Source organism: Sebastes fasciatus, chromosome 11 (genome assembly GCF_043250625.1).
Source record: "Sebastes fasciatus isolate fSebFas1 chromosome 11, fSebFas1.pri, whole genome shotgun sequence".
Lineage (NCBI taxonomy): Eukaryota > Metazoa > Chordata > Actinopteri > Perciformes > Sebastidae > Sebastes > Sebastes fasciatus.
This window is the reverse complement of record NC_133805.1, coordinates 7118854-7145012: the sequence shown is the minus strand read 5'-3', so window position 1 is coordinate 7145012 and position 26159 is coordinate 7118854. Positions and strand designations below refer to the sequence as shown.

The 26159-nt window shown below is 39.5% G+C and overlaps 1 protein-coding gene across 7 annotated transcripts; it reads right to left on the bottom strand.

Annotated features, from left to right (window-relative positions):
• Positions 1 to 1000: 1000 nt before the first annotated feature.
• Positions 1001 to 25824, bottom strand: xrn1 (5'-3' exoribonuclease 1). 7 transcript variants are annotated; one of them, XM_074650215.1, is made up of 42 exons: positions 25574 to 25824; positions 21559 to 21791; positions 20443 to 20540; positions 19627 to 19736; positions 19406 to 19516; positions 19240 to 19325; positions 19022 to 19109; positions 18575 to 18743; positions 18229 to 18296; positions 17730 to 17867; positions 17422 to 17570; positions 16307 to 16396; positions 15792 to 15948; positions 15500 to 15619; positions 15221 to 15390; positions 14713 to 14830; positions 14376 to 14471; positions 13068 to 13171; positions 12560 to 12694; positions 12154 to 12316; positions 11835 to 11948; positions 11625 to 11723; positions 11386 to 11501; positions 11112 to 11258; positions 10149 to 10238; positions 9719 to 9854; positions 9541 to 9597; positions 9242 to 9374; positions 9056 to 9125; positions 8750 to 8945; positions 8517 to 8606; positions 8348 to 8419; positions 7295 to 7339; positions 6905 to 6985; positions 6582 to 6716; positions 6109 to 6235; positions 5795 to 5967; positions 5537 to 5647; positions 5182 to 5287; positions 4647 to 4828; positions 4151 to 4532; positions 2147 to 2281 (listed from the first exon to the last, which is right to left on the bottom strand). In XM_074650215.1, the coding sequence occupies exons 1-41, from the start codon at positions 25646 to 25648 to the stop codon at positions 4158 to 4160; spliced, it is 5133 nt and encodes a 1710-aa protein (XP_074506316.1). In that variant the 5' UTR covers positions 25649 to 25824; the 3' UTR covers positions 2147 to 2281; positions 4151 to 4157. The 7 variants fall into 7 exon arrangements, with proteins under 7 accessions (XP_074506315.1, XP_074506318.1, XP_074506317.1 ...); XM_074650214.1 differs by having other exon boundaries at positions 1001 to 4532; XM_074650217.1 differs by having other exon boundaries at positions 1001 to 4517.
• Positions 25825 to 26159: the final 335 nt, after the last annotated feature.

The window sequence follows — 26159 nt, the reverse complement described above, 5'->3', positions numbered from 1 at the left end:
AAAAAAGCCATAGTAAAGTATGTCATGAAAAGTTCACGAAAAATGCCATAGTATAGAATGACGAGAATTTTCACCAAAAAAAGTCACAGTATACTATGTCGAAAAATTTAATGAAAAAATGTCATAGTATGTCCAAAAATGTTATGAAAAACTGACGTATAGTATGTCGAAAAATTGTACGAAAAAAAAGTCAGTATAGTATGTCGAAAAAAAAAGTCAGTGTTTTCCAATCCACGTACTTCCGGAAGTAGACTTCAATGTAGTGCACTCTGTACTTAACTTGAGTAGTGCGTGAATTTCAACGGGGAAGGGTCGTCTTAAATCGAATACTCTGCGCCTCACTTACCAGAAATGACGATCGCAACATTTCACCGCGGCTTGCTACCCGCCAAAATATCTTCTTTCGGGTTTTACGGCAGCTGGCATCCTTTGTGTTGCACTGCTGCCTCTTTCATGTTTGACCCGTCCACTACCTGCCAAAATACCTGCCTGCTTTGTTGAACAAGAATACACAGAAAACCAAAGCAAAGTGGAAATTACATTTCCAACATTGTCGCCTATGCCTATGATGTATCCTCCTGTTGGCTGAAAATGCACCGGTATGTTTACGTATTGTATTGTTTTATTCTGTTATCTACGTACCCCATAGACATTTATAAGGTACGTTGTTCAGCACCGCAAAAGCCCCTGCATCATCTGCCGCCATTTTCACATGTTTGAATAGTGGTCATGGTCCTGCCCCTTCCGCTATGTAGCCAAGACAATTGAGTGTGAAAAGTGTCCAGCATCCAAATTTGCTTTGTGTGATGTCTGAATAATTTTGACCGCAGGGCCACCAGACCGGTGATTTTCATTGGCATGTCCAGTGGGCCTTTTAAACATATTTCTATCTGCTTTAAGTATCCAAGAGCTCTGGAGCCCTTTGATACACCCAGTTTGCCTTTTTGCTGAATAAATGAATAAATAAAACAGTTTCTGATGCCAAAAAGAAGCAGCCACGTTGTAACAAAAAGATTTACTTTATTAAATGGATATGTACAGCACATTCCTGGATCAAAACAGCAAGTCATTATCTCTTCATATTGAGAATTCTCTACTTTGTTTCATTTCCAAAAAAGAAAAAAACACAAAAAAATAACAGATATACAACAGGTGTGCTTCAATTTCCAAAATGTTTTAAAACCTCCCCTTATTGCACAAGAGCCTTATAGACTTGAGTCCCAGGGTCGGCATAAGGATGTCAGCCTTAAAACAACAATCACACCACAAACATACTCAGTTATGCCTGTGTGCCTCGAAACAAGGACAAAGTAGAGACACTTTACTATTCGCTGCAGCTGCTTCCGTCGCTGTAGCTCCACCACAAACATTATTGAAACGATAATTCGCTTAGAAAAGACCCCCAAGACGGTCTATAAAAAGGGTATCCATAAAATCCATAGCTTGAAAAAGAAGAAAAAAAGATCTTTAAAATGGAGAGATTTTACATGTGTGTGTGCGCGCGCGCTTGTCCAGATGTGCCCAGAGGTGAGGTGAGCCAAACAGCCTCAGAGCGTCTTGGAGACACTGAATTTAGTGGGCACGTAATGTAACTAAAATGTTTTAAATATATTAGTACTCATCACATAACACTGTTATAATGCTCTTTGGCTGCATTTACACAGATACAAAAATAATTGATTTTCAACCCTTATGGGACTCTATATCATCGCTGTGGATCAATGCTTACTTTTTTCTTTGCACCTAATCAAGTCAATTGATTAAGTTGTAAATGTCATCAATTATCAGCTGTGTGTGGGTCTCCAAATCAGCCACAATCTCATGCTGCTATCCAATTTAAAAAGCTGAACGACTGACTGCGTAATCACGTTGCTTTTGGAATCTGGCGGTGTGAGGGCTCCTGTAGGTCCAACAGGACAAATCTGATTCGTTTTTGTAGACTACAACAATAAAATGAAAAAAGGACTTCCTCACAAGGTCCAGTTTATAAAAATGAAACGCACAAAAAAAAAAAAAAAAGCCTCTGGCGATTTCAACACTGTAGGTGGAATTTGACTCTGGGTTATGTGCTGGTGTAAAACAGTTCTGCAGTGGCAATATCATCACGAGTGGTGTGTATGTGTGTTTATTACTCCAATAATTTCTCATCATAATTCTGCAATGTGTGCAGGCAGTGTGCATTCAACTTTTTCTTTACTTTGGCGGTGTCGTTAAACCATAAAAAAAAGTATAAAAATGAAGCAAGGCGTCAAGAGTCTGAAGGAAATAAAAGGCTGTCGAACTTGATGGGAAACGAGAAAAAACAAAAAGGGAAACATTAAAACGGATAATCAATATTGGCCTGATTAACACCACTGATCCAAACCTGACAAAGCGGATGTATGTTTGATACGAATGGCTGTAATGCTTCTTATATTGATGAGTATGTACAAGCATAGCGGCCCATCTTTATGCATAATTAGTACACTAACATCCCCCCAATAAAAACAAAACACGGCCAACACATGCAGTCAAACTAGTTTTCTAAAGACGTACATGTAAATAACTTAGTTATGTCTACAAGTATACAGAGGGGAAAAGCAGGAAGTAGTTACCATCGCAGTGCAAATCTGAGGCTAAAGTATGACGAGTCCCTGAGAACCGAGATCAATTAATAGAAGAGGCGTTCTAAAATATCAAGGACTATCTGCACCGTGACCAGGAGCGGGATGAATCTCAACAAGTCTACGCTGCCTCCTGTGCCGTCCAAAACTAAAGCAATAGCAGCACCCCAAGTCAGTGAAAACTCTCCCGTCTCTCAGCCGTACACATCCAAAGCAACATTTTACAATCGGTGTAGATGGACGGTGCTAGGACTGACGCAAGGGAATGGAAGAGATGAAAAAATAACACTGATTCTGCTAATAATCATGTTTTTGCACTTAACTTAAGGTTTTAGTTCCTGTTCTTTTTGTTTTCCTCTGAGCAGAGCTGCGCAATTAATCAATCTTATTGAAATCGCAATATGGCCTACAGCAAATTTCAAATCGCAGGATGATCGCAGTATTTGTTAAAGGTAAAATATGTGTCAAAATACCATTTTTAATTAAATATTGTGGTGCTGCAGAGATGTCCTGGCCAAAACATCATATTCTACCGACTTAAGGAAACATCTTAGTTTGGTACAGATCCCCGCAAAAATCACACCATAATCATTTTAATCTGTTTTTCAATGGAAATGACAATAATTATGTAAAAATACCCTCAAATATCGCAAATCATATTGCAATGGCAACATCAGTCAAAATAATCACAATTGGATATTTTTTCAGAATCATGCAGCCCTACCTCTGAGCTGATTATTTGGTCTGTCGCGCTGGTACTGCCACGTTTGTTTTTTTGCTACTCGGATTTTCTCTCGAGCGCGTATTTAATGAAGACGATGCACTTTTAAAGGCAGTGTTTCACTTCTCTAGATCTTCTTCACTACTTGGCATACTCAGCCAGACCAAGCTGAATGAACAAACATGGGAAATAATTCTTTTTTTCTAAGAAAATGTTAACCAGAAGATTGTTTCCGAATGTGCTTCAATGGGGAAACGTGTGTACTTAGGTTACTGGTTTATTACAGCTTGGGCTTTATTTTTGTAGCTCTGGCCAGCAATGTTGCCTCGTTCCGTGATCTCAGCAATTACTTGTTGAGAGACTTTAATCAATTCTGCTTGGAAGAGTAATCAATCCAAGAAATCAACCTATTTTAGACCAAAGAAGAAACAAAGAGCCAAGGCCACATCTCAGAATGCACCTTAGACTTCTAGCCAACACAGTGGATTCCTTTCCACACCAGTAAGCTCACTGCAACAGCAACCTGTGGTCACACTGGCCACAAACACACTTAACAAGGCAACGTAGAACTACGACAGCCAGAGAAGAGGTGAAAGGACAACGGATTTCTGTCATATGATATTTCTGTGTTGTTGTGTTTTGAGTAAAAGGGGGAATAATTTAGTTTGGGTGCAAACAAGACAAAAAAAATTCAGTGAAAAGAAACTTTCACATTGATGAGGTTTTGATCAGAGATGCTGAGTCAGGCTTTAAAACAGCAGCTTAAAAACACCAAACACACTCTCTCTCTCTCTCTACACACACATCCACACACACAAACACTCACCAGTTCATCACTCAGAGACTTTAGCCGCCTCAAAATTGACTGCCAGCTTTCTGTGCTTCCTCTTGGAGGAGGAGCCAGGGGTGTGGCCTGCCGGTGGGACGTTTTGACGAGGGGGCGTGTGCGGGGCTGCTGTCGTCGTGGAAACGACGTCCACTAGTCCCGGACTGGACGAGGAGGGGTTGCTGTTGGCGGCGTATTGGTGCGCCTGGTCGAATTTCCCACCCGGGGATTCGCCCTGAGCCATCGGATGGCCAAAGGGCTGGTTCTGGACTTTCTGTGATTGGTTTCTGGACACAGTGTGGGCGGCGCTGTAAAACTCTCGGGTTTCCTGGTTCTTCTTGTTGGCTGAGACTCGCTTCTTAGTCACCTGTTGAGCGGAAATCTGGGTTACCAGGATCGTTGCGCAACTTTAGAAGGAATACGTCACACAAAAGAGAAATATAGCAAAATATTTCAACAAATATCAATTTGGTTCATGTGTGAGTGTTAAGTCTACCTGTAGTGGAATAAACTGGTTGTGTGAGCCGATGGGCAGTGTCGGTGCCGGCTGGGGGCGGGCGGCCCCAGGGAAGGTTCCCGGTGCTCCAAAGAAGGGCTGGTTTTGGTGGTGGTGAGGAGGCAGCGGCATTCCCCACATAGGGGCAGGGCCGTAACCCTGGGGAGGCAACAGCAAACCACCTGGGAAAAAAAAAAAGGACATGAGATAACAGCACATGAAAAGATTAAAATTCATATATTTATATGGCTCTTTATCTCAAAAAAGGCTTTACAATAGATCCTTTTACAGCCGACGTCATGATTACATCACGCAAACTCTAGACAACAAATTTCCAAAATCCTGAAAAAGATGTGTATTTGTAAAAAAGCTGTGATGGTTATGACTTTTGGCCAAGGAATTATAGATATGAGGAATAATGCTGACGGTAATCTTGCACGGACAGCCACAGAGAGGGTTGTCCACTTGAGTGACAGCTACTCCCTAACATCTACCACAGACTATTCATCAGAAATATGAGGAGAGGAAGACTGACCTTGTTGGCTGAAGACCTGGGTCATGGGTCCTAATGGTGGGGGTCGTATCTGACCCACTCCTGGGTACAGAGCAGGAGGGAGGGGGAAGCCAGATCCAACGGAGTTCTACAGATGAGCAAGTTGAAACAGACAGAGAAGCTTTAAGCATATTTACCCTTACAGTTTGGATAGCCAAGTAATCAGTTTAACAGATGCTTAATGGAAACAATGTTGGAACAAATAATGTGGAACAAATGAAGTGCAAATGAGTTCAATAGATCAAATATGATGGCTTCCACACCTCCGTAACCATTACAAGCACACATGCTCACACTCTCTCACACACGTAAACACTAATTTGTGTGTGTGTTGTACCAGTCTTTGGAGGGCAAAGAAGGCAGCTTTCTCCTTGGCATCATTTTCTGATTGGCACTGAGGACCGTGAACCATCAACCCGTTGGACAGCTTCACCTGACACACTACTGTCTGCGGAGACAGAGGACGGAGGAAGTTAGTGCAACCACACACAAACACAGACACACTTATTGGCTGAGGCATCTGGCATACTGTATATCTACACCATGCAGGTAAATATAGCACTGCAAAAGACAAACATGCATTGCACTGTGTTACCTGTCTGTTGCCTATGTAGCTGAAATCGGGTGGTGCCATTCCCAACCCCACGCAGACACACGCCAGCTCTGACACCTTACTGGTCAGCAAAGCGTTGGAGAGGTTAGCAGGGGCGACCAGTACGGGAGAATTTATTACAGCCGAGTCACAGAGGGGGATGTTCATATTTGCTGCTGGAAGGACAAAAATGGGATGAAAGGGAGTATAAAAACATGGCTGAAGTTGTATACAAACACCTTCTTCGTAGGTTTGTAAATCTGGTTGCAGCACATTTGCCTGTGGTGTGGTACGTGGTGCAGTAATTGGTAACATACCTAGTTTCTTGGACGATCGTCTCCTGTTCTGCTGCTGGCCGCCGGCGTTAACTGCCTCCTGGGAAGTTGGACTTGCTGTTCCAGCACCGTCAATCTTCAGCATCTCCTTCAGCATCAGAGTTCCCTTCTGCAACAACAGACATCAGACAAACCCAGTTCAATTATCCTGACCCGTCCTAGTGTATAGTGATATAATGACTGGATTGAAATTAAATAATGGTACATACATTCATGTTTTTCAACTATTTTTTTCCACTATTTGTGTACACAACAGTCCTGTCGAATTTTTTATATTTATCAATAGGGAGAGAGGTATGTCTTTTTTCGCAATCGCAATTAGATATTTCCCTCTAACTGTTCAGCTCAACTTTTTATTTTTATGACAGGTAGTTCTGTAACAATCCCGAAGGTTCTAACTCCTCCCAAATATGTTCTTCGTGGCATTACAAGGAGACCACTGCCATCTTACTCACCATGGCGAAGGACTGCGGAGACAACGGGCCATCTGACTGGCTGGTGGGTGCTTGTGGAGGAGGAGCAGGAGGAGGTGGGGTCTGCTGGCTAGAGATCTTAAGACTGGCTATCAGATCCTCAAATTCAGTCGTAGCCTGAGTGAGAGAAATATATTAGTTTACACATACACTGTAGACACATTTAAAAACATTTAAACTAGATTCTGACCATTGTGTTTAACAAGACCCGTCACTGTCCCTTACAGCTCAATTCACATATAAAGTGTCAGAAGTGTGTGTGTGTGTGTGTGTGTGTGTGTGTGTGTGTGTGTGTGTGTGTGTACCTTATTGGCTGTGTTCTGTTGGGGGAAAAGGGAGTTCATGTCTTCATTTTTCTTCAACAGTCTGATGCCACCAACTGGGGCCTGTAAAGTACACACAATCCAACATTATTCTAGCCACATATTCACATACATATATACATATAAGATAAGGCACACATTTATAAATGAAACCATCTATGGATCTCTCTCTGGTCCGACTGCATTTGTATATATTATTATTGCTGTACAACTGACACACGTATATATTCTTCCACACATGCAGCTCAGGTTAATAAACTGCTTTAAATCTGGTTATATGTGAAATCGTGGGCCTCATCCTGCTCTCCAGCTGATGACCCGACATGCTGGGAAAGCCAGCAGGTGTGGTCTGGTCTGTGTGTGTGTGCTTACAGCTTTGTTGGGGTGCTGGTTCTTCCCCTGTTGGGAAAGTCCTTCCTAGAGTTCGAAACACACAAGGTTGTTTTTTGTTTTTTTTCATTTTTGCTCTAACACACAGTAACATCTTTATGAGTGTGTTTCAAAAACATTTTCAAATCATACCAGAAATGCTTTTTTATGATTTGTATTGCCATTATCAGCACAACTGTACTTTGTTCATGTGTAACTGTTACACCAAGCAAACTATAAAAGGAATATTCATTAAGTCATGTGACAGCATTCCAATTTTGCATTGGTGCCAGACTTTTGTGACAGTCCTACTATAACTATACTATATCATATCTGTGTTGCTTCCACAAAATAAAAAATAAAAAATAATATCTAAATGTGCATGTGTTTGTTTTCCTTGTTATTGGTCTCCAAACTGATCATGGCTCTGTCTAGCAGCTGCATATAGCAGGTAGGGGTGTGAAATTTTAGATATCTCACAATCCGATTTCGATTCTTGAGATCATGATTCGATTAAAAATCAATTCGATTTAAAACGATTCCCAGTCCAGAACATAAGGGTGTTAATTTCAGGAACTACTTCAGTCCGCTCGGTACTAATAAAGGCAGATTGTCTGTTTCATTAACATCTTCACCAGGATTATTTCTTACTAACTTTAACGTCTTTCTAATTAATTGAGGATGTCTCAACAGATATGGCTGGCTAACGTTAACTAAACAAAGTGCAAATGATAACTTAGTTCATTGACAAAGTAACAAGTACCAGTTAATGATAAATAATAGGAAACATTATCGAGAGAGCTGGCTAACGTTAGCTCTCCTGAATATTATTAAATATCATAAACAGTTTGACGACCAACTCAATGTCGGCCGAAATATGTAGAAAATCCCAGCTTGTAAATTGCAAATTTGGTGACCCCTGAAACACAACAAATCTATACCTATACAACATATGTATAACAATGGGTCAGCACCATGATGCCATATTTGCCTTTTGTCATTAATAATATATATTAAAAAAAAACAACACACAAACACTCTCACACACAGACGTACATTTTGCCAGTGAGCCGGAGGTTTGACAGGAGGACCGGAGTTCTGCAGAGTCTGCCACACATTACTGTACTCCTGAAGTAGAGAGACAATGTATATTTGTAAGGTCACATGGTTAAAAGGGCCGATAGAAGTGCGAATGGTCTACACATAGAGGTGACCCGGGGCTTACCTTTGCCTGTTGTTTCTGGATAGGACCCTTAGAGGGAGAGCTCCTGTTGCCCTGGGAGGCTGCCTTCACCACACCGTGTTTATTGTTATGCTGCAGGAGTGGAGAGGTGGAACGGAGAAAGGAAGAGAGTTTGTTTGAAAGGGATAAAGAATGGCGTAATGAGCTATCTTAGAGACAAAAATGTCTTGTTGTTTTTTTTATTTCAACCAGTTGTGTGGGCGCTGCACCCTTACCTGTGTGGGCGTAAAGGGTGAACGTGGGGAGTGGTTCAGGCCGGGCATCTGGCGGTGTGAGTTGAGGTTGGCGGCATTGGCGGGCTGAGGTTTGACGATGGCGGTGAGTTTGTGGCCGGTGTGATCCGCTCGGGCTCCGTGGGAAAAGTTAATGAGAGCGCAGGGAGGGAGGCGGTAACCGCGAGGTGACGTACACCTGAGGGACACAGAACAATGACAGAACAGTCACATGTCTGGTGTGGAGAGGGAGGCTTTTGCAAGACTCAATAAAAAGAGCCGTAATCACACTGCAGATTGTGGGATTACCTGATGGTGAGACCTCCAGCAAATTCGTCATCAAAAAGCACTTCGTAGAGAACCTCTGCCTCGCGCTCCGCTGAAGACACAAAGACAGACACAATATAAATGTTTATGTACATTTTCTCTTTTGTATCATTGACATTTTAACAGTATGAAGAAATCAGGATGAAAGAAATGAAAGGGTGTCCTCACCTCCTTTGATGCCGATGATGGTTCCTCTGAGTCCCAGTGGGACGGTGAAGCTCTCCCTGGTGTTGATGACCCTGTCAAACAGGCGGTACTCGGAATCCGGGTCTGGGACCACTCCCTGCTGCTGCTCCAAGGGCTACACACAAACACAGACATTCATATAAGGAGCATGTTCAATACTTTGTAAACATATGTACAGTAGGGCTCAACTAGCACTTATTAATACTTTCAAATTATACTAGCTTTCCAACATCGTTGACCTTACCTCTAAGTAATGACACATACATGCAAACAGCACTCACCCTGAAGAGGAGATGAGGCTTGACCGTCACACGGACTTTCTTGGTGCTCTTCTTCACCTAAGAGAAGGATGGTGAGAGTGAGACAGAGATAGAGAGGATGAATTGGGAGACATTGAGTTCACACTTTCTGAAATAGTAACTGGAGGGAAGCACGCTGTAGTTTGAGTGTCTGCGTCACCTTGGCTTTCTCCACCGCGTCCTCGATCCTCTCCACGATGGCAGTGTCCAGCACCTGCAGGTCGCATGACGTCCTGCCGATGGAGCTCACTGGGTGACTCTTCAACCATGAGGTGATTTCAGCAACCCTCTCCGCCCTATAGGGGTTTCCATCAGTATCAGAGGTCATCAATAAATACATTCATTCTATTCTTTCAGAAGATAGACTTTGTTCAAACTGTGCTGAAAGAAGTTCAATAGAGGTACAACAAGAGGAAATGCTCCTGAACTTATTTAGGCTGCGATGCCTCAATTTTTCATCTGACAGGGCTGACAAATATTTAGCTTCTCCTCACATATTGCACAACTGCATTGTGATTGAACTGTCACAGGTACCCAAAATCACAAGAGCTTAATAACTATCTATGTACATTTATGTGTGTTTGTTTTACCCATTCTGGTCCTCAGCAGGCCAGATGTCATCTTCATAGAAGACATCATCGTGACTGTTTCTGGACACATTGTTGAATACCTCAGAAAATCTAGAAAAGCATAAAAAAACATCATTTAAAATGTTGAATTAGTGCATCTTTGAACAGTAGGAGTGACTAAGCTTTTTTTTAACACACGTGTTATTTTAGAGCGTACAAACAGAATCCAACATATTTCAATACAACCAGATATTCAGGGCTACTGAAATAACTTAAGAATGAAGGTCTCACTTAAAGGGATAGTTCAGATTTCTTTTGAAGTGGGGTTGTATGAGGTACTCCTATGGAGGTACATAAATAGTCAGTGTATTACCTACAGTAGATGACGGTCAGCTAAGGGTTTCACAGAGTAGCTAACTATCAAAACCACAAGTGGACACTGTGCTAGACTAATCGTTCATCTGTGGTTCGGTGCCAGCAGCACGCAATGCCTATCCGAATGAGCTTTTGTGTTCTAGAGGGTTAGTTTGGATTCACCAAAGTCACACAATAACCGAGTGAGGCAGCGGCAGACCAGCAACTCTCGTGTTCTGTGGCATAACATTACTGTTGTAGTCAGTGAAGTCTGGTGGGTTTGAGGAGAGCATAGATAACGGCTTCAGTTCCCTGTCAGAAAGAGCTGTCTGATGGCAAGGTAAAGCAGTGAAAATATTTTAAATATAGCGTACACTTAAACTGATATTGATTTTTAGGTGAGCCTTTCTTTTAGGTGTCTAAAATACATTTTGCTGCCGGCCCTCATCCAGAGCAGAACATTGCTTTGCTCCTGTGCGGTAACTCCTGTCTGTTTCTCCAAACTGGGGGCGCACTGACCGTCATCTACAGTAGATAATACACTTACTATGGAGAAGTACCTCATAAAACCCCACTTCAAAACACCTGAACTATCCCTTCACACAGTTTTTTTTTTCTTTTTTCTTTTACCTGTCCAGGTATTCGGCCAGCAAATCCTCCACAGCATTAGAGTAGAGCCACTCCTTTTCAGTTCTCTTGGTGTATCCAGGAACCTCCTCATTCTTCTTGTTGAACTTCAGGTTCAGGCCAACGTTGGCTTTTTGCTCCCCACAGGGACTGAAAACAATGAAGAAGAAACCATTAGTACAGAGAAAGAGACAGTAGGAAAAATAAAGTTCTGATCAGTGTAATAAACATATATAGCATATATATAGATATGTATATCTTAGCTTTAACCACTTACTTCTTCTTACAGCCTCTGCCAATGAAGATGCTTCCAGAGAAGCGGGAGACAAGGTAGCTGGTGACGCCGAGACGAGATGCCAGAACGTATCCGGGGCTGTACTTCACACAGTACTTCTACAAAAAAAAAACATGCACAGGCATACAGTACGTTCGTGAGGCACAAATGGCTGAGCATGGAAAGTCAGAATTAACACTATTTCTCAATTGAACGTCTTCACAAGTGTGCACGTCACTTACATGCTGATTCTGGATCAAGGGCTCCAGCTGTGGTTCGTGCGGCACGTTGAAGACAACTCGTACCCGGCCATCTTTAATGACATCGCTTGAATCTTGCACCTGTTAAGCAAGTAATAAAAGAGAAAGCTTGTGAGTTCCCGTGTTTGACCGTCCATTATTTCTACAATGAGGTGATCCTCTGACTGAGGCAGGAAAATGATGGTCACATACCTCGCCCATGGCGCCGTAGTAAGGGTTCCCCACCATGAAGACAGCAGTTGCTGGAGGGAAGAGCTCGTCTAAGCTCTTGAAGCAGGTCAGAGATGAGTAAAAGGCCTTGATGTCCTGAGAAGATGAAGGCAAACGTAGAATAATATAGGTGATGAAAGAGTCTTCAGCAGTATCAGTTAACAAGATGTCTATGTGAATGTGCATCTATATCAGTGATGCTACAATACTTTTTTAACCAATATTAAGCTTAATAGCTTAATAGCTCACGTTTCCATGATTTTTATCTGTGTGTTCCTTTCATGTACGTGTATGCGTGTACCTTAACCACGGTCTGGTAGGCGAACGGAAGGACCTGCTTGGCCCACTGTTTCTCAAGTTCCACCACACCGTTGGCTTTGGGGACGTATTTCCTTCCCGACAGCAACTGGCCGTACAAAACCACCGATGTCTCGTTCACCATGATGCCTTTCCTCTTCACGAAACTGGGAGGAAGAAAAATCACTTTTAAAGAAAGGAATCATAAACACAGGCAATAAAACTGGAGGTGACGCTTTATACAAATTATGATGTTGTTGAGGTTTAATACCAAGAAACTTCAAACCTTCTAGTGTGCAATGTTACAATGAATTTAAAGGCATTTTAGCCACTAAGACATGAGAAAGGAAGCAATATGTTCTCTCTATTAATTCATAAAACAAAGTATGGTGTTGTCTATTGAGCCTTACTGTTCAGTCTGTCCCTGCACATCCTTCACCCAGTCCTTCTGCTCCTTGTCAGACAGGCAGAGGACTTTGGTGGGAGGAGGAGTGGACGGCCTGTCATACAGTCTTTGGACACCGGGTGGTTCCTCCAGACAAAACCTGCAAAACAGGGTGAAACATTTCACTTGTAATAGCTGACTCAGACTTCCGACTTTGTATGAGTGTAAAGCATGTGCTTGCTTAAGCCAAACGGACATGCACGCTACTTTTGGTGATTGTGGCCGAGGTTTCACCATCTGATATATTAAAGCCAAAAAGGGGGTGCGTCTTTTTCCATCAACATAATCTTTTGATTTCAGTCTTTATTGACAGACTAAATGCTTTCCATGAAATCACAGGGAAGCTAATAAAAGATATGGCAATAGCTTTCTTTTACTTCATACAGTGATCATTAATACATGGGTAGAACCTATCCAGATTATGAAAATCAAAAACAAACTTCCATTAAAAACATCAAAGGACTACTTCTTACTTGACGTCTCCGTCCGTCACTGCAATGATGCGAGCTTCCTCTAGATGCGGCCAGTTGACGAACACCGACTTCCCCAGTACTTGTGAAGCAACATCATCACATACCTAAAGAGGCAAAGAACAAGAAACAACAACATGAGGGAGACAGTAGATTTGAGTAGGAATTTATTATACATATTGTAGTGTGTAATAAAAGTAGACAAAAATAAAACCAAAGCTTACATTCATTTTTTTAAAGAAGAAAAAAGTCATTTCATGAGAATTAAAAGCAGTTGTAAAAGTCTGTATTAATGATGCAGAAGTTTTCTCACATTCAAAACTCAATAACTAGTTAAACGTATTACACATTATTTAGGGGTGTTTTAATATGTTTTTCTGTTCAGAATCTGAGTGTTTGTGTCCTGTCTCTATGTTTTCCTATATGTTACAGCTGTACATTGCAGACATAAGGAGGCCAGCATGAATTCTAATCTTTTTTTAGGGATCCTGGGACTTTTCTTGAGCCCCATCTAGAGGAAGCTTGAATCATTGCAGTGTCAGATAGAGACACTGACAAGAATTAGTACTAAACCGTTGGCAATAATGATGTAATTAATGTATGCTATTACTAATCATTAAAAAAGAATGCAAGCCTTTTATTCTGTTAATTTGACTGAAGATATTTCAAAATGTCTAATTACGAAATAGATATTTTTTTTGAGAAATATTTTGCGCAACTATTTAATGTATGAACCCTCGTGTCTCAATAGGGACATTTTTTGGCTTTTTAATCTTTAGATTTTTAGATCATTTGGGCTCTGTTCAGTGTTTTTTAAGGCATACATTTTGGCAAAGGTGTATGTTTTTTTTTATTTATTTTTTTACGAATTTTGAAAGTCAATCTCAGCTCCTATAATAAATCTTCGAAATTGTAGTTTTTACTATTTTACACCATCTTGAACTATTTCCTCATGTTTACCCTATGGGGCAAATACATGTTATTTTTCTGGTTTACTACACAAAAAAATAAAAAAGCATCAAAATCAATGTTGCCAATCACACGTATTCCAGACTGTGAAAAAATAATTCACCCCAACAATCTGGCATTTGAGGGTTTAAACTTCTAAAGATTTATGAATATTTGGTAGTTATGATCAGGACGGAATTTGGTTAAAAGATTTAACTTAGTGAAAGTGGAAAAAAATTATAATATATAATTTTATGTTTGTCCTTTAAGGACATCAGAGCAACTTTTTTTGTTAAGTCAGCTATAAATATTTTCAGCAGTGGTTTTAAAAAACGGGATCAGTTAAAACAAAGGAAAGCTCACCGCCTCTCCTTCCTGGTTGGGGATGATTTCCAGCATCATGTTCTCCCCTCTGCTGCTCTGCTGGAACACGACCACCCCACTCTTCTTCTTGAAAAACTAAAAGTGTGAGTGAGCCCATGAACAAGAAGAGAGAAGCAGACAAACACAGAGGGATGAGAAAGACAAACAAAAACAGAGAGACTATTTTTAATTATGCTACTTCACAGTAGTCTGCAATAAATAAACACAAGCTATCACTGAGGAACCCCATCAGACCCCGTGTTGGGGGCTTAGATCCTTTAAATGTAACCCAGCCACCCAACACAAATATACTGTATATGCACACACAGACACACACCTTGTGTTTGATGCGTTGCAGTGTGGGGAAGCCACAGAAGTACAGAGCTGAGCGGTCGAAGCGTCTGCTGACGTGGTCCAACCGTACATGCCAGGCATCCATAGGGATGTCTTCTATCCTGTAACAAACAAACACAATATAGTCAACCTGCAGTCAACATCAGGCTTCATGTCCACTAACTGGGAATACTGGCTGAATTGGTTCTCTTTGGTTGTGTTTGTGTGTGAAAGCATGCACAAATAAAGCCATTTCCTCAACCTGCAATGGGACATTAAAACCATGACCAATTAAATGCAGCAGAAATCCAAAACAACAGCTTCATTCGTAAACCACATTCAGTACAGCCCCAATGTAGCTGTTCTATTTCATAATAATCTGCATAAATGCACTTGAATATTAGTTTCTCCTTGTGATCTTGTGTGCCCTGCCGGGTCTGGCAGACTGAAATGGCGATATTAAAGATCATTTGAGAAAGACCACTTAAATGCATGCATGTGTGTGCACCTACTTGACATGGCAGTGGATGATGTCGGGGAACAAATGCGGCAGGTTGGAGGAGTATGGGACGTCTATTTCCTGGTCGTAAGTGTAGACTGCACAGTCTGTGTGACAATTCCTGGCCTTCTCTTCTTTAGTCATCTTGTGATTATAGGGATCCATGGCTGCTAGTAAGCACCTCTGTTCAATAAACACACAACACGCACATATGAGTATGGACCTTTTAACATAGTTGTGGCAGGATTTTTCCCCCGTGTGTGTGTGTGTGTGTGTGTGTGTGTGTGTGTACCTCATCTATGAAGGGAATGAGAACCACAGCCTCCCATTCCTGCTGCTTGCCATTGAGGTCTGTTTTAAAGTCAACAGGGTAGTACTCAATAATGGGAGAGTTTTCACTGGTCATCAGGTGCTGAAACATCAAAAAACAATAAATTATCATCTTTATCATTTCATGTTTGGATCTTGAATAAACCTTAATATCTCCTCCCCTTTAAAATATGGTTCCAAATGTCGACAAATTTACGAAAAACTAATCAGTGCATATTCTGTATATACATATTATGTGTGTGTGTGCGCATTACCCTGTAACTCTCGGGCAGCAGCTGCATGCTGGCAGCAGGCAGGACTGCCAGCAGCTGCTGGAAGGGCATGAAGGGTTTCTCAAGGTCAAAGGTCAACTTTAACCCTGCTATCTTCCTGATGTCAGACAGGAAGGGAGCGTAGTGGTAGGGGTAGTACCTAAAGAGACATTATACACACATTATTTAAAGACTAATTTAAAAATAGAACAAACTGAAGAGAGCAGAAGGAAGGAAAGCGAGAAAAGGGGAAACCAGTGCTTTTATTAATGGCCTCAACTTTGATTTTTACAATACTTATCATAACTAAGTGCTTAAATGCCTCATAACATTCTATTTTAGCCGGGCTTGCTGTACAGAAATGTATGAAAATTGCCAGTGACGCTATCCTTTTCAGAAATGATCTGATACTCCCTCACTTCTCAAGAGCATCTAACATATTATCTGAATTCGCCCAGACAACTAGAAGCAGAAGAAACAAAGAGTAGAGGGTAAGTGACATATGAAGAAGTTCTCACCAGCTCCAGGACTGAACCCCGTGGTAATAGTAGTGGAGAATCCACTGGATACCTTCCACGTAGCACTTGGCCTGCTTGGCTAGAAAGTCACTGCAAATGAGATAATACAAACATATTTTAGGGGTCACTTGAACGTTACAAGTTGATGTATGGGCATAAAATACTTTAAAGCGGTACATAATGTTTACAGACACATATATGTTTGACATTTCTCATATGCAAATTTTTCTGACCAGCTGAGGGTGAGTAAACTAAACAAGTACCTGCCAAGAATGATTTTACCAACATTAAAAACTAAAATCTTTTATTATAACGGTGTCACACTAACAATTTGAAATGTTTTTTTAGTGTATAAAATCAGGTATTTACGGAAGCCCAGAGAGGGAAGTGAGAAAAATATTCTGGTGATCCATTTTAAGTCTGATCTAAATTGTTTTTCTCTCCTGTGCAGGTGGAAAAAAAAGTTTTCACCAAGATAATCTTTCTTTAAAATTGTTTTTTATATGTGAAACAGGTGGGAAAAAAAGCTTTGCCACGATCATTTTTCTAAGTTACTTTTTTCCATCAGTGAAAAAATGTAATTCTGTCAGGATCATTTTTCTAAGTGTTTTCTGTTGTAATACTGATATAATGTTCTAAATAGGAACCATCCAGGTGGGTTTTAATTTCTCCATGCACTCTAAACAAAAAGGTACAAATATTGTGTGTTAGCAAGTTACATAAATTAAAACTCGCCTGGAAGAAAACATGAATGTTTTTAAGTCCTATTTAGAGCATGGGGTAGTGGTGCACTTCAGCCTCTTGTGGCCAAAATGAGTATTACAACAACAACTAAATGTATTACATATGTTGTCATAAAGCTAATGCCCAGATTGGTGGGTGACACTTGGTGTGTGTTACTTTTGGAAACTGACACCCATACAGGTATCCTCACTAGGTGGTGTTGTGATGTGATGATGAATTTGTACACAAATCCTTATGCATTGTTTTTTTGTTTGTCCATAATCTGCATATCTGTCCCAGATACAATCTACTTTGATATTAGAAAGCCCTGCCTCCAGTAGTAGGTCTTGTTTTTCTATGAACGGTATGTGTGTGTATGTCTATACACTCACTCAGACACCACATCCACGCCCATCTTGGTCATATAGTAGGTGCGCTTGTACTGTCTGAACTCTGTTTCAAACATATCATCCTCCTCTTCCTCTTCGTCGCCTGCCCCTCCTTTTCCTTCTCCAATCACTCTTTCTGATGAGGTTGAATCCTACACACACAAGTTATTACTTACAAGGATACGTGACTGAAACTGTACATGAAAACAATGAATGAATGTTGGGTTTAATTTACTGTATCCCTGTGTGTGTATATACAGTATATATATACACTATATATTATATATTGAGAGAAATACATAAGAGCATACCTCTTTCTCGTGGATTTCTCTGCTGGCAGCTTCCTTCTCGGCTGCCAATCCGGCCGCCTCATTCAGATACTTGTTGCCAACTTTACTCTCAAACCACTTCAAGTCCACGAAGATCTCACTAAAATGTTCCCGGTCGAACTGGAGGAAAGAAGGAAAGGGAGGAGAGAAACGAAGGAAATGATTTAAGCAAGCATTTATGGTTGATTCTCGAATATATGCCATCATGTAATAGCTCATTAAGAAATCCACTTAATTTAATTTTCACACCAACTTAAAATATGAACTATCCCTTTATCTTATGCCTTTCTTATAGCTGAATTCACTTAGTAAATACATTATTCCACATCATTCAGAGCCAAACCAAATTAATATTAATTCTTCTATGAGGCTATTGACAGATACTGGTAACGTTTTAAAATTGTATGTCAATCTGTAAAATGACTTATTAACATTCTAAGTATCATAATGAGTAGTGAATCAGTAAACAGTGTTGTCTCACCTCAGCAAGCTTCTCCATGTACTTCTCAAAGTTTCTGAGGTTTAGATGGCCGTTCTCATTCAGATAACCTAAATCAGAAAACAGGATTATAATTTTTTTATGTGTAAGATATACATTATAAAAGCAGACCATATTTCTATATTATAATTACTGACATGTACAAACAAGTTGACCAGCGGGAACAGCACAAACAACACTTGAAACTAACTACTCACTTCCATATCAAAATCATGAGAAACTCAGCATCTTGTTTGATATTTACACACAACATTTTAACTCTCATTTAAAATAAGTATGATGTTATAGTGTGTGTGTGCGTGTGCGTGTGTGTGTGTGCGTCTCTCACCACCCATGGTGGGCAGAGCACTGATGTAGGTCTTGTACAGCAACGGCAGAGCATCATGACTGATGTGAAGGTGAGGGAGGTGAGGGATGAAATCGTTTCCCACTAGGAAGCCCATTAGAATCCAGTCGTCTATTATTCGCTCCAAGTCATAACCAGAACCGATCTGATTCTGTAAAAACACCCGTAAATATAATCAGAATACAGAGTAGATATAATACAGTAAAGTGGGATATATTCAAGACAAAAAAAACTACTATTAAAGAGGAACTATTATGCTTATTTTCAGGTGCATACTTGTATTTTGGGTTTCATGTTTACATGCTTTAATGTTCAAAAAACACATACCAGCTGTGTTGCAGCACATCTTTTTTTCATGATTGCACAAATAGTGTAAATGTGTGTGTGTGTGTGTGTGTGTGTGTGTGCGTGTGTCTCTCTCGCTCTCACCCTGAGGCTAGAGAACTCATAGTCTATGTACTCCCTCATCAGAGACAAGTGAAGCAAGTGAAAAGTTGTCTCCTCTGGAGCCGATATCCTAGAAGAGAAGAAAAGAATAGAGTTCAGAGAAGGAAATGAAACTGGTAGAACAGTTCATGACAGAATAGACATGTAAATAACACTGGAAATAAAAAAAACTATTTAAAAAAAATTAGATGGAAGAGAACCTTTTCTGGTTTTTCTTTCCTCCAAAGCGGACCTCTTCTCTGAGCAGGGAGAAATTTGGCTCATGGCTGGTCAAACCCAACATGATCTACAACACGGAGAGCAAGACAGTGTGAGCATCCAAAGCAATAATGTACATCCTAATCTAATAGAACACACAAACCCTACCAGGTCAGCATCCAGGCCATACAGGCAGTGTCGGGTGTTGGGGTCGTGATCCGGATTGGTGTTCTCAGAGCGAATGAACTCCATGATCTTGTGTTCTCCCTCCCCTGGAGTCTATACGGGAGAGACACGCAAAATTAGTACGAGCGACATCGGAAGCTGTAACAGAATCACACTAACTGACACTGCAGGGGTCATTTTCTTTAAAACAGCTGTTAACACACCTCGTGACCGGACAGGTAGACGTTGACGTTCTGCCATAGCTTGTCGGTGGAGAGCTTGTTGTGGACAAAATACTTGAGCTGCTCCTGGAGTCTTGCCATGAAGTCAGTGCCTGGAAGAAGAAGGTGTGATTAAAAAGGAGTTGCTGCCAGCTTTTCAGAAGAGACACATTTACATTAGGAGATACGCCGATTGATCAGACATGACCGGTCGATCAGTTCCAGATATTCAATTTTTGTTTTGCTCGTCAAATTTACACACGTGAGGGTTTTACTACACGCAGACAGCGGCAGAGACGGTAACGCCACAGCCACACACGCACAACATGCACGTCGCACACATAGTGGCAGCTGCGGCACACAGTACAGCCACACACACATCATGTTGTCGGTGTGGAAGTTTTTCAGCGTGAGTGAAGAAGAGATAAAGTTCGCAAAAGTGGGATATACTGCGATTCATTTTCAGTTGGATGTTATCTTTCCAGTAAGCTCAGATTTTAGATGTTAGTCTCAAGCTCGGGCGGTGCTGTAGAAAAACAAGTACCGTCACGCTTTCAGGATTTTTACATCCCTAGTGTCAAACAGAGAAAAGATGAAGACATCCTTTCACAATTCTCAAACACTAGTGATTCCAAATGTATTTAGAAATTCAACATGATCACTTTTCTAGATTTGGAAATGATTGGAGAAGGTTAGGAAAAAAATGATTTACCTACCCTAAAATGAGCAGGTATCTTTACATGTTCTGCTTGAGGTCTGTTTTTTATCAATTTTAATGTGTGATGTTCATTATGTGTAAAGCTTGACAGCATTTCCTACCAGGAGTGATACAGTTGGAGTCGAAGCGAGCCTCTGTGGGAAGCACCTCTCCTTTATCCAGAGCTTTTTTTATCTTGTCCTCTGCTTCTTTGGCGGACCTAGACACCGAGAAACACACACACACAGAAGCAGATATAAAGAGAGCAGGTCAAACTCACAGTCTCAGGCTGTTATCCTGCATGTAGTCTGGTTTCTTCGATCTTTACCAAAGCAAATGTTGCATTTAGTTCTGTTTGGGGTTCATTCTGCCTTTTTAGGCAGCACCACAAACATTACTGATAAACCACAGAATAATACCAGACATTGTATAAATACATTTGGAAAATTGAGTCAGATAACTAAAAGAAAATGTTCCATTATTTTACACGTGAGATTCAACATCATGGTGCAGACATGTTCATAAAATTCCATAGCTATATTTGGTCATTGTAAAAAAAAAGCTACTGTGTGTTCACCCTTTCAAAACAAAGCCAGACAAACACATCAACAAGATCAAGTCATGATCAGATAACTTCAAGTCTGGAACCAGGGTTAATTATAGTAACAAAATACTGAAACTAAAACGAAAATAAGCAGTGAAAAATATTTTGAGTAAACAGAAACTAAACTATATCCTTTAAGAAAAATGAAACTAAAACTAAACGATATTGCCTTGGTAAAATTGCCTGGTGAACTACAGAAATCGAAAAGACTTGACTTGACTGACTAAAGTAGCGTGAAGATTAAACATAGCACATTATGGCCACTCCTACACAGTTCTCCAACCATGTATTTTGTATGTATATAGCTACATACTTCTGAGACATTATAGCTGGCTCTAATAAAAACAAAGTAAAACTACAGTAAAACTAAAACTTTCTGAAAAACTTAAACTACACTAAAACTAGCAAACGCACTCTGAAAACTAACTACAAAATTATACTCAAATTTAATCGAAAAGTCAAAACTAAAATAAAAAAACTAATTGAAAATGAGTTGAAACTATAAAACTTGTCTGGAACAAGGTAATGGAGCAAGGTCAGATGACCCGAGTTGACCCATTCTGGGTGTCACTGTTAACACAAACAGAGGAAAGAGTTTCTCTGCGTTTCTTCCATCCTGTATATTCATCTCTACCTGAATCTCCGTCCTCTCTGCTGGTTCATCTTTGCCCTCGGCGCCACACCATCCACCGCCATGAAGAAGACCTTGCGAGGCTTGATGATCCTGAAGAGCACCTCCAGGTAGTGGAAGATGTCAGCAAAAATCTTTTCCTCAGATATGCGAAAGTGGACATCCTCGTCGTTGGGGTGGGAACATTGATGGATAATCCCATTCATGTCCAGATAGAGATTGTCAAATTCTGGAATCTGAAGAGAGTAAGAAAAAAAAATGCAATGTCTATGTGTAATAAATTGTAAAAAAAAAAAAATGTATTCCTGTGGATACACCAATCCGACTTTTTCAGTCCCGATACCGATAGCGACGGGGTTTGGGTATCGGCCAATACGGTTTACCGATCCGATACCAGTGTTTAATTAATAAGCTGTATGCCTCGCTGTGTAGAAGTGACTGGGATCATTTTTTTATGTGTAGGGCAACATCAGGCTTGACTTCAACATTGCTTTCCTAACTTTGTAAAACAAAATGTGATCAAAAATAGACATAAATATATATAATTGTTCTTTATTATTGGGATGGTGGATCCACTTGGTAAGAGATCTTCAGAAATTAACAGGAATTACAATTCAAGGGTAAACCTTTTTAATGCAGCAAAACAAATTGGTCAAAACTTAAACAGAAATTAAAATTTGAGTATATAATATATATAAAATAAAGTTGAGTTGAATAGATCGGCCCCATTGTCACGGATATCCGATCCAGCTATTTTAGTCGTTATCAGCCTGATATCCGATCCAGTCTCGGTATTGTGCATCTCTAATTCCTGTAAAGTGACAAATTTGTAAAATATGTTGATATTCTGGTTTAGAATATTCTGAACAACAATAAACCCCTCACAGTCAGCTAGCTAACCAACTTCACTCTAACAAGAGAAGCTGCAGCTAGTTATTGTTGCCAGCTAGTTTACAGCCACCTTGCTTAACAATGTCTGTGAAGTTGTTTTAAACGCAATAATTCTGTGGTCAGCCTGTAGTTGATACTAAGGGAGGGGCATTTTTACATGGAGTTTAGGCTACTTCAGCGGCCCTGGTATTGACTCTAGTGACCTAGTTCCCCTGTGTACTAAGGCAGATCTTATTTCAGTGCTTAAGCAGCAGTTTCATCAGCTGGACGTTGCTCAGTGTCACTCTCATTGCGTAAGCCACCTTTTGATATGTGTTATAAGACAATATAAAGGACATTTTTATGCTAGCAGCTTTATATTGAATGACAATGCATATGGAAAATATGTCATATGACCTTCTCTGATCACTCCACAGGAACAGTTTGAAAATAAGCCCAGTGGATTTTTTGCCTCTTCCTGCACTGTATATTATTCATTTATTTTTTTGTTATGTTGTATAGTCTTAAACTGTGCAAAAAAAATAAACAAACAATTAACAAGAACAGGGGTCAGCAACTTTTACTATCAAAAGAGCCATTTTAGGCAAAAATAATTAAAAATAAATCTGTCTGGAGCCGCAAAACATTTGAGCATTGTGATGAAGGTAACACAGTTTATAGTCTAAGTATATAGTATATAAGTCTAATGCAGTGAGGGCCATAGAGACAATGTACGAAGGAGTATTAGGGCCACATTGAGGGAAAAAACATCTGAGATTTCTAGAATAAAGTCATAATATAACGAGAAAAAAAGTCGTAATATTACGAGAATTAAGTCATAACTTTACGAGCAAAAAAGTCATAATTTTGAATACATCTGTCAGCAACAAAAACATTGCAGTTTTTTTTGTTTGTTTTTTAACATCTGCAAGGGGGGATCCTTCACATGACACATTTTGGGAACATAATGTGAAAAGATCAACACATCTTTGTTAGTCCCCAAAAGCATTTTAGTGAGCTCCTCCAGCCTGATGCATACAAAGAACCTGAAAAACCACCTCCCATGACATTCATATGTAAGTTTACATCAAGGTTAAGTAACAGAAGGGCAAAATGTCATTTATGTTTTTCAAACTGTTCCTGTGGAGTGACCAGAGAAGGGCATATGACATATTTTCCATAATCCAGTGTCATTCAACATAAAGCTGCTAACATTAAAATGTCCTTTATATTGTCTTATAACACATATCAAAAGGTGGCTTATGCAATGAGAGTGACACTGAGAAACGTCCAGCTGATGAAACTGCTGCTCAAGCACTGAAATAAGATCTGCCTTACTACACAGGGAACTAGGTCACTAAAGTCAATACCAGGGCTGCTGAAGTAGCCTAAACTACATGTAACTCAAAATGCCTCCCCTTAGAATCAACTACAGGCTGACCACAGAATTATTGCATTTAAAACAACTTCATAGACATTGTTAAGCAAGGTGGCTGTAAACTAGCTGGCAGCAATAACTAGCTGCAGCTTCTCTTGTTAGAGTAAAGTTGGTTAACTAACTAGCTGACTGTGAGGGGTTTATTATTGTTCAGAATATTCTAACCCAGGGGTTTGTAACATCTGGCTCTTTAGCCCCTCTCCAGTGGCTCCCTTTGGATTTTTAAACATGGAAATGAATAACTGTTTTTTGTTTACATTTTATTTTTTTATTTATCATTGTTGTAGATCTATGGTACGACGGTAAGACGGAGTATTAGGGCCATATTAAGGGGGAAAAAAATAAAGTCATAATATTACAGGAATAAAGTCAATATTATAAAGTAATAATTTTACGTGTTATTTTCTTTTTTTCTCATAAAGTTATGACATTATTCTCGTAATATTCAATTTTTTTCCACATAATATGACTTTCTCGTAAAGTTATGACTTTATTCTCATAATGACTTTTTTCAAATGAAGTTATGACTTTATTCTCATAATATTATGACTTTTTGCTTGTAAAATTATGACTTTATTCTCGTCATATTACACATTTTTTTCACATTAAGTTATGACTTTATTCTCATAATATGACTTTTTTCAAATGAAGTTATGACTTTATTCTCATAATATTATGACTTTTTGCTTGTAAAATTATGACTTTATTCTCGTCATATTACACATTTTTTCACATTAAGTTATGACTTTATTCTCATAATATGACTTTTTTGCTCGTAAAGTTATGACTTTATTCTCGTAAATTACACATTTTTTCTCGTAAAGTTATGACTTTATTCTCATAATGACTTTTTTCAAATGAAGTTATGACTTTATTCTCATATGACTTTTTTGCTTGTAAAATTATGACTTTATTCTCGTAATATTACACATTTTTTTCACATTAAGTTATGACTTTATTCTTGTAATATTACACATTTTTTTCACATTAAGTTATGACTTTATTCTCATAATATGACTTTTTTCAAATGAAGTTATGACTATTCTCATAATATTATGACTTTTTGCTTGTAAAATTATGACTTTATTCTCGTCATATTACACATTTTTTTCACATTAAGTTATGACTTTATTGTCATAACATTACGACTTTTTTGCTCGTAAAGTTATGACTTCATTCTCATAATATTACGACTTTATTCTGTAAATCTCAGATGTGTTTTCCCTCAATATGACCCTAATACTCCATAGTACATTAGCTCTTTGGCCCTCACTGCATTAGACTAATATACTATATACTTAGACTATAATCTGTGTTACCTTCATCACAATGCTCAAATGTACAGATTTAGTTGTTGTTTTTTTGTCTAAAATGTCTCTTTTGATAGTAAAGGTTACTGAGCCCTGTTCTAACCCAACAAAGACCTAAACGACCCGGCTCCCTTCTATCTATGCTTATTTATATCAACATGACCCGTTCAACGTTAACGTGTTTACACGTAGAAGATAACGTTAGCCAGCGAGTTAGAGTTAGTTATTTTGTAAATAACATTAACTATATATTGTGTTTAATTAAATAATAAGAGTGATTAGATAAACATTAGTGAGCTAATTTACGTGGAATAAAAGTCCCACGGCCTGCTAACGTTACATTAGCTCTCTGGTGGCTAACCGCTAAGCTAAGCTAAGCTAACGCTGCTCTTCATCCTACCTGGTGTTCCTTCACTACTTCACTCAGACACGGGTAGCGCTCCGAGATCCAGCGGTAGAACTTCGGTACTCCCATCTTCACCGTGAAGGTCTCGACCTCTGGATGGAGTTAGTAAACAGTGAACTCTGTAGCTGTGTTGGTAAACTAGATGCGGCTGAAGGTTTAGCTGGGTAACATGAGAGTTCCTCTCTGAGTGCTGGAGTCCCGTTTGTGTTCCAACGGCCGCTAGCCAACTAGCGACTTGTCCGTCTGCTAAAACAGTCCGCCGCTTAACAGTCGTTCCTTTTTTTTGTTTCCTACTCTCCCTCACTACGGTTGTCACTGTGGAGAACAATTCCTGCCAGATAAATAATAAGGAAGGTGAAAATACATAAATAAAGACAAAAATACAAATACAAAAAAAACATTTTTTTTAACTCTTTTTAACTGAAAACCATGAGATACTAAGCCAACAATATTTACATTATTTAGAAGTCATAACCATGGCACTTTTACTTTTTTTTTTAAAACAATATTCTTTATTGAATTTTACATATAAACATATATAGATATATACAAATACAGACAGACTAACAATATTAATAAT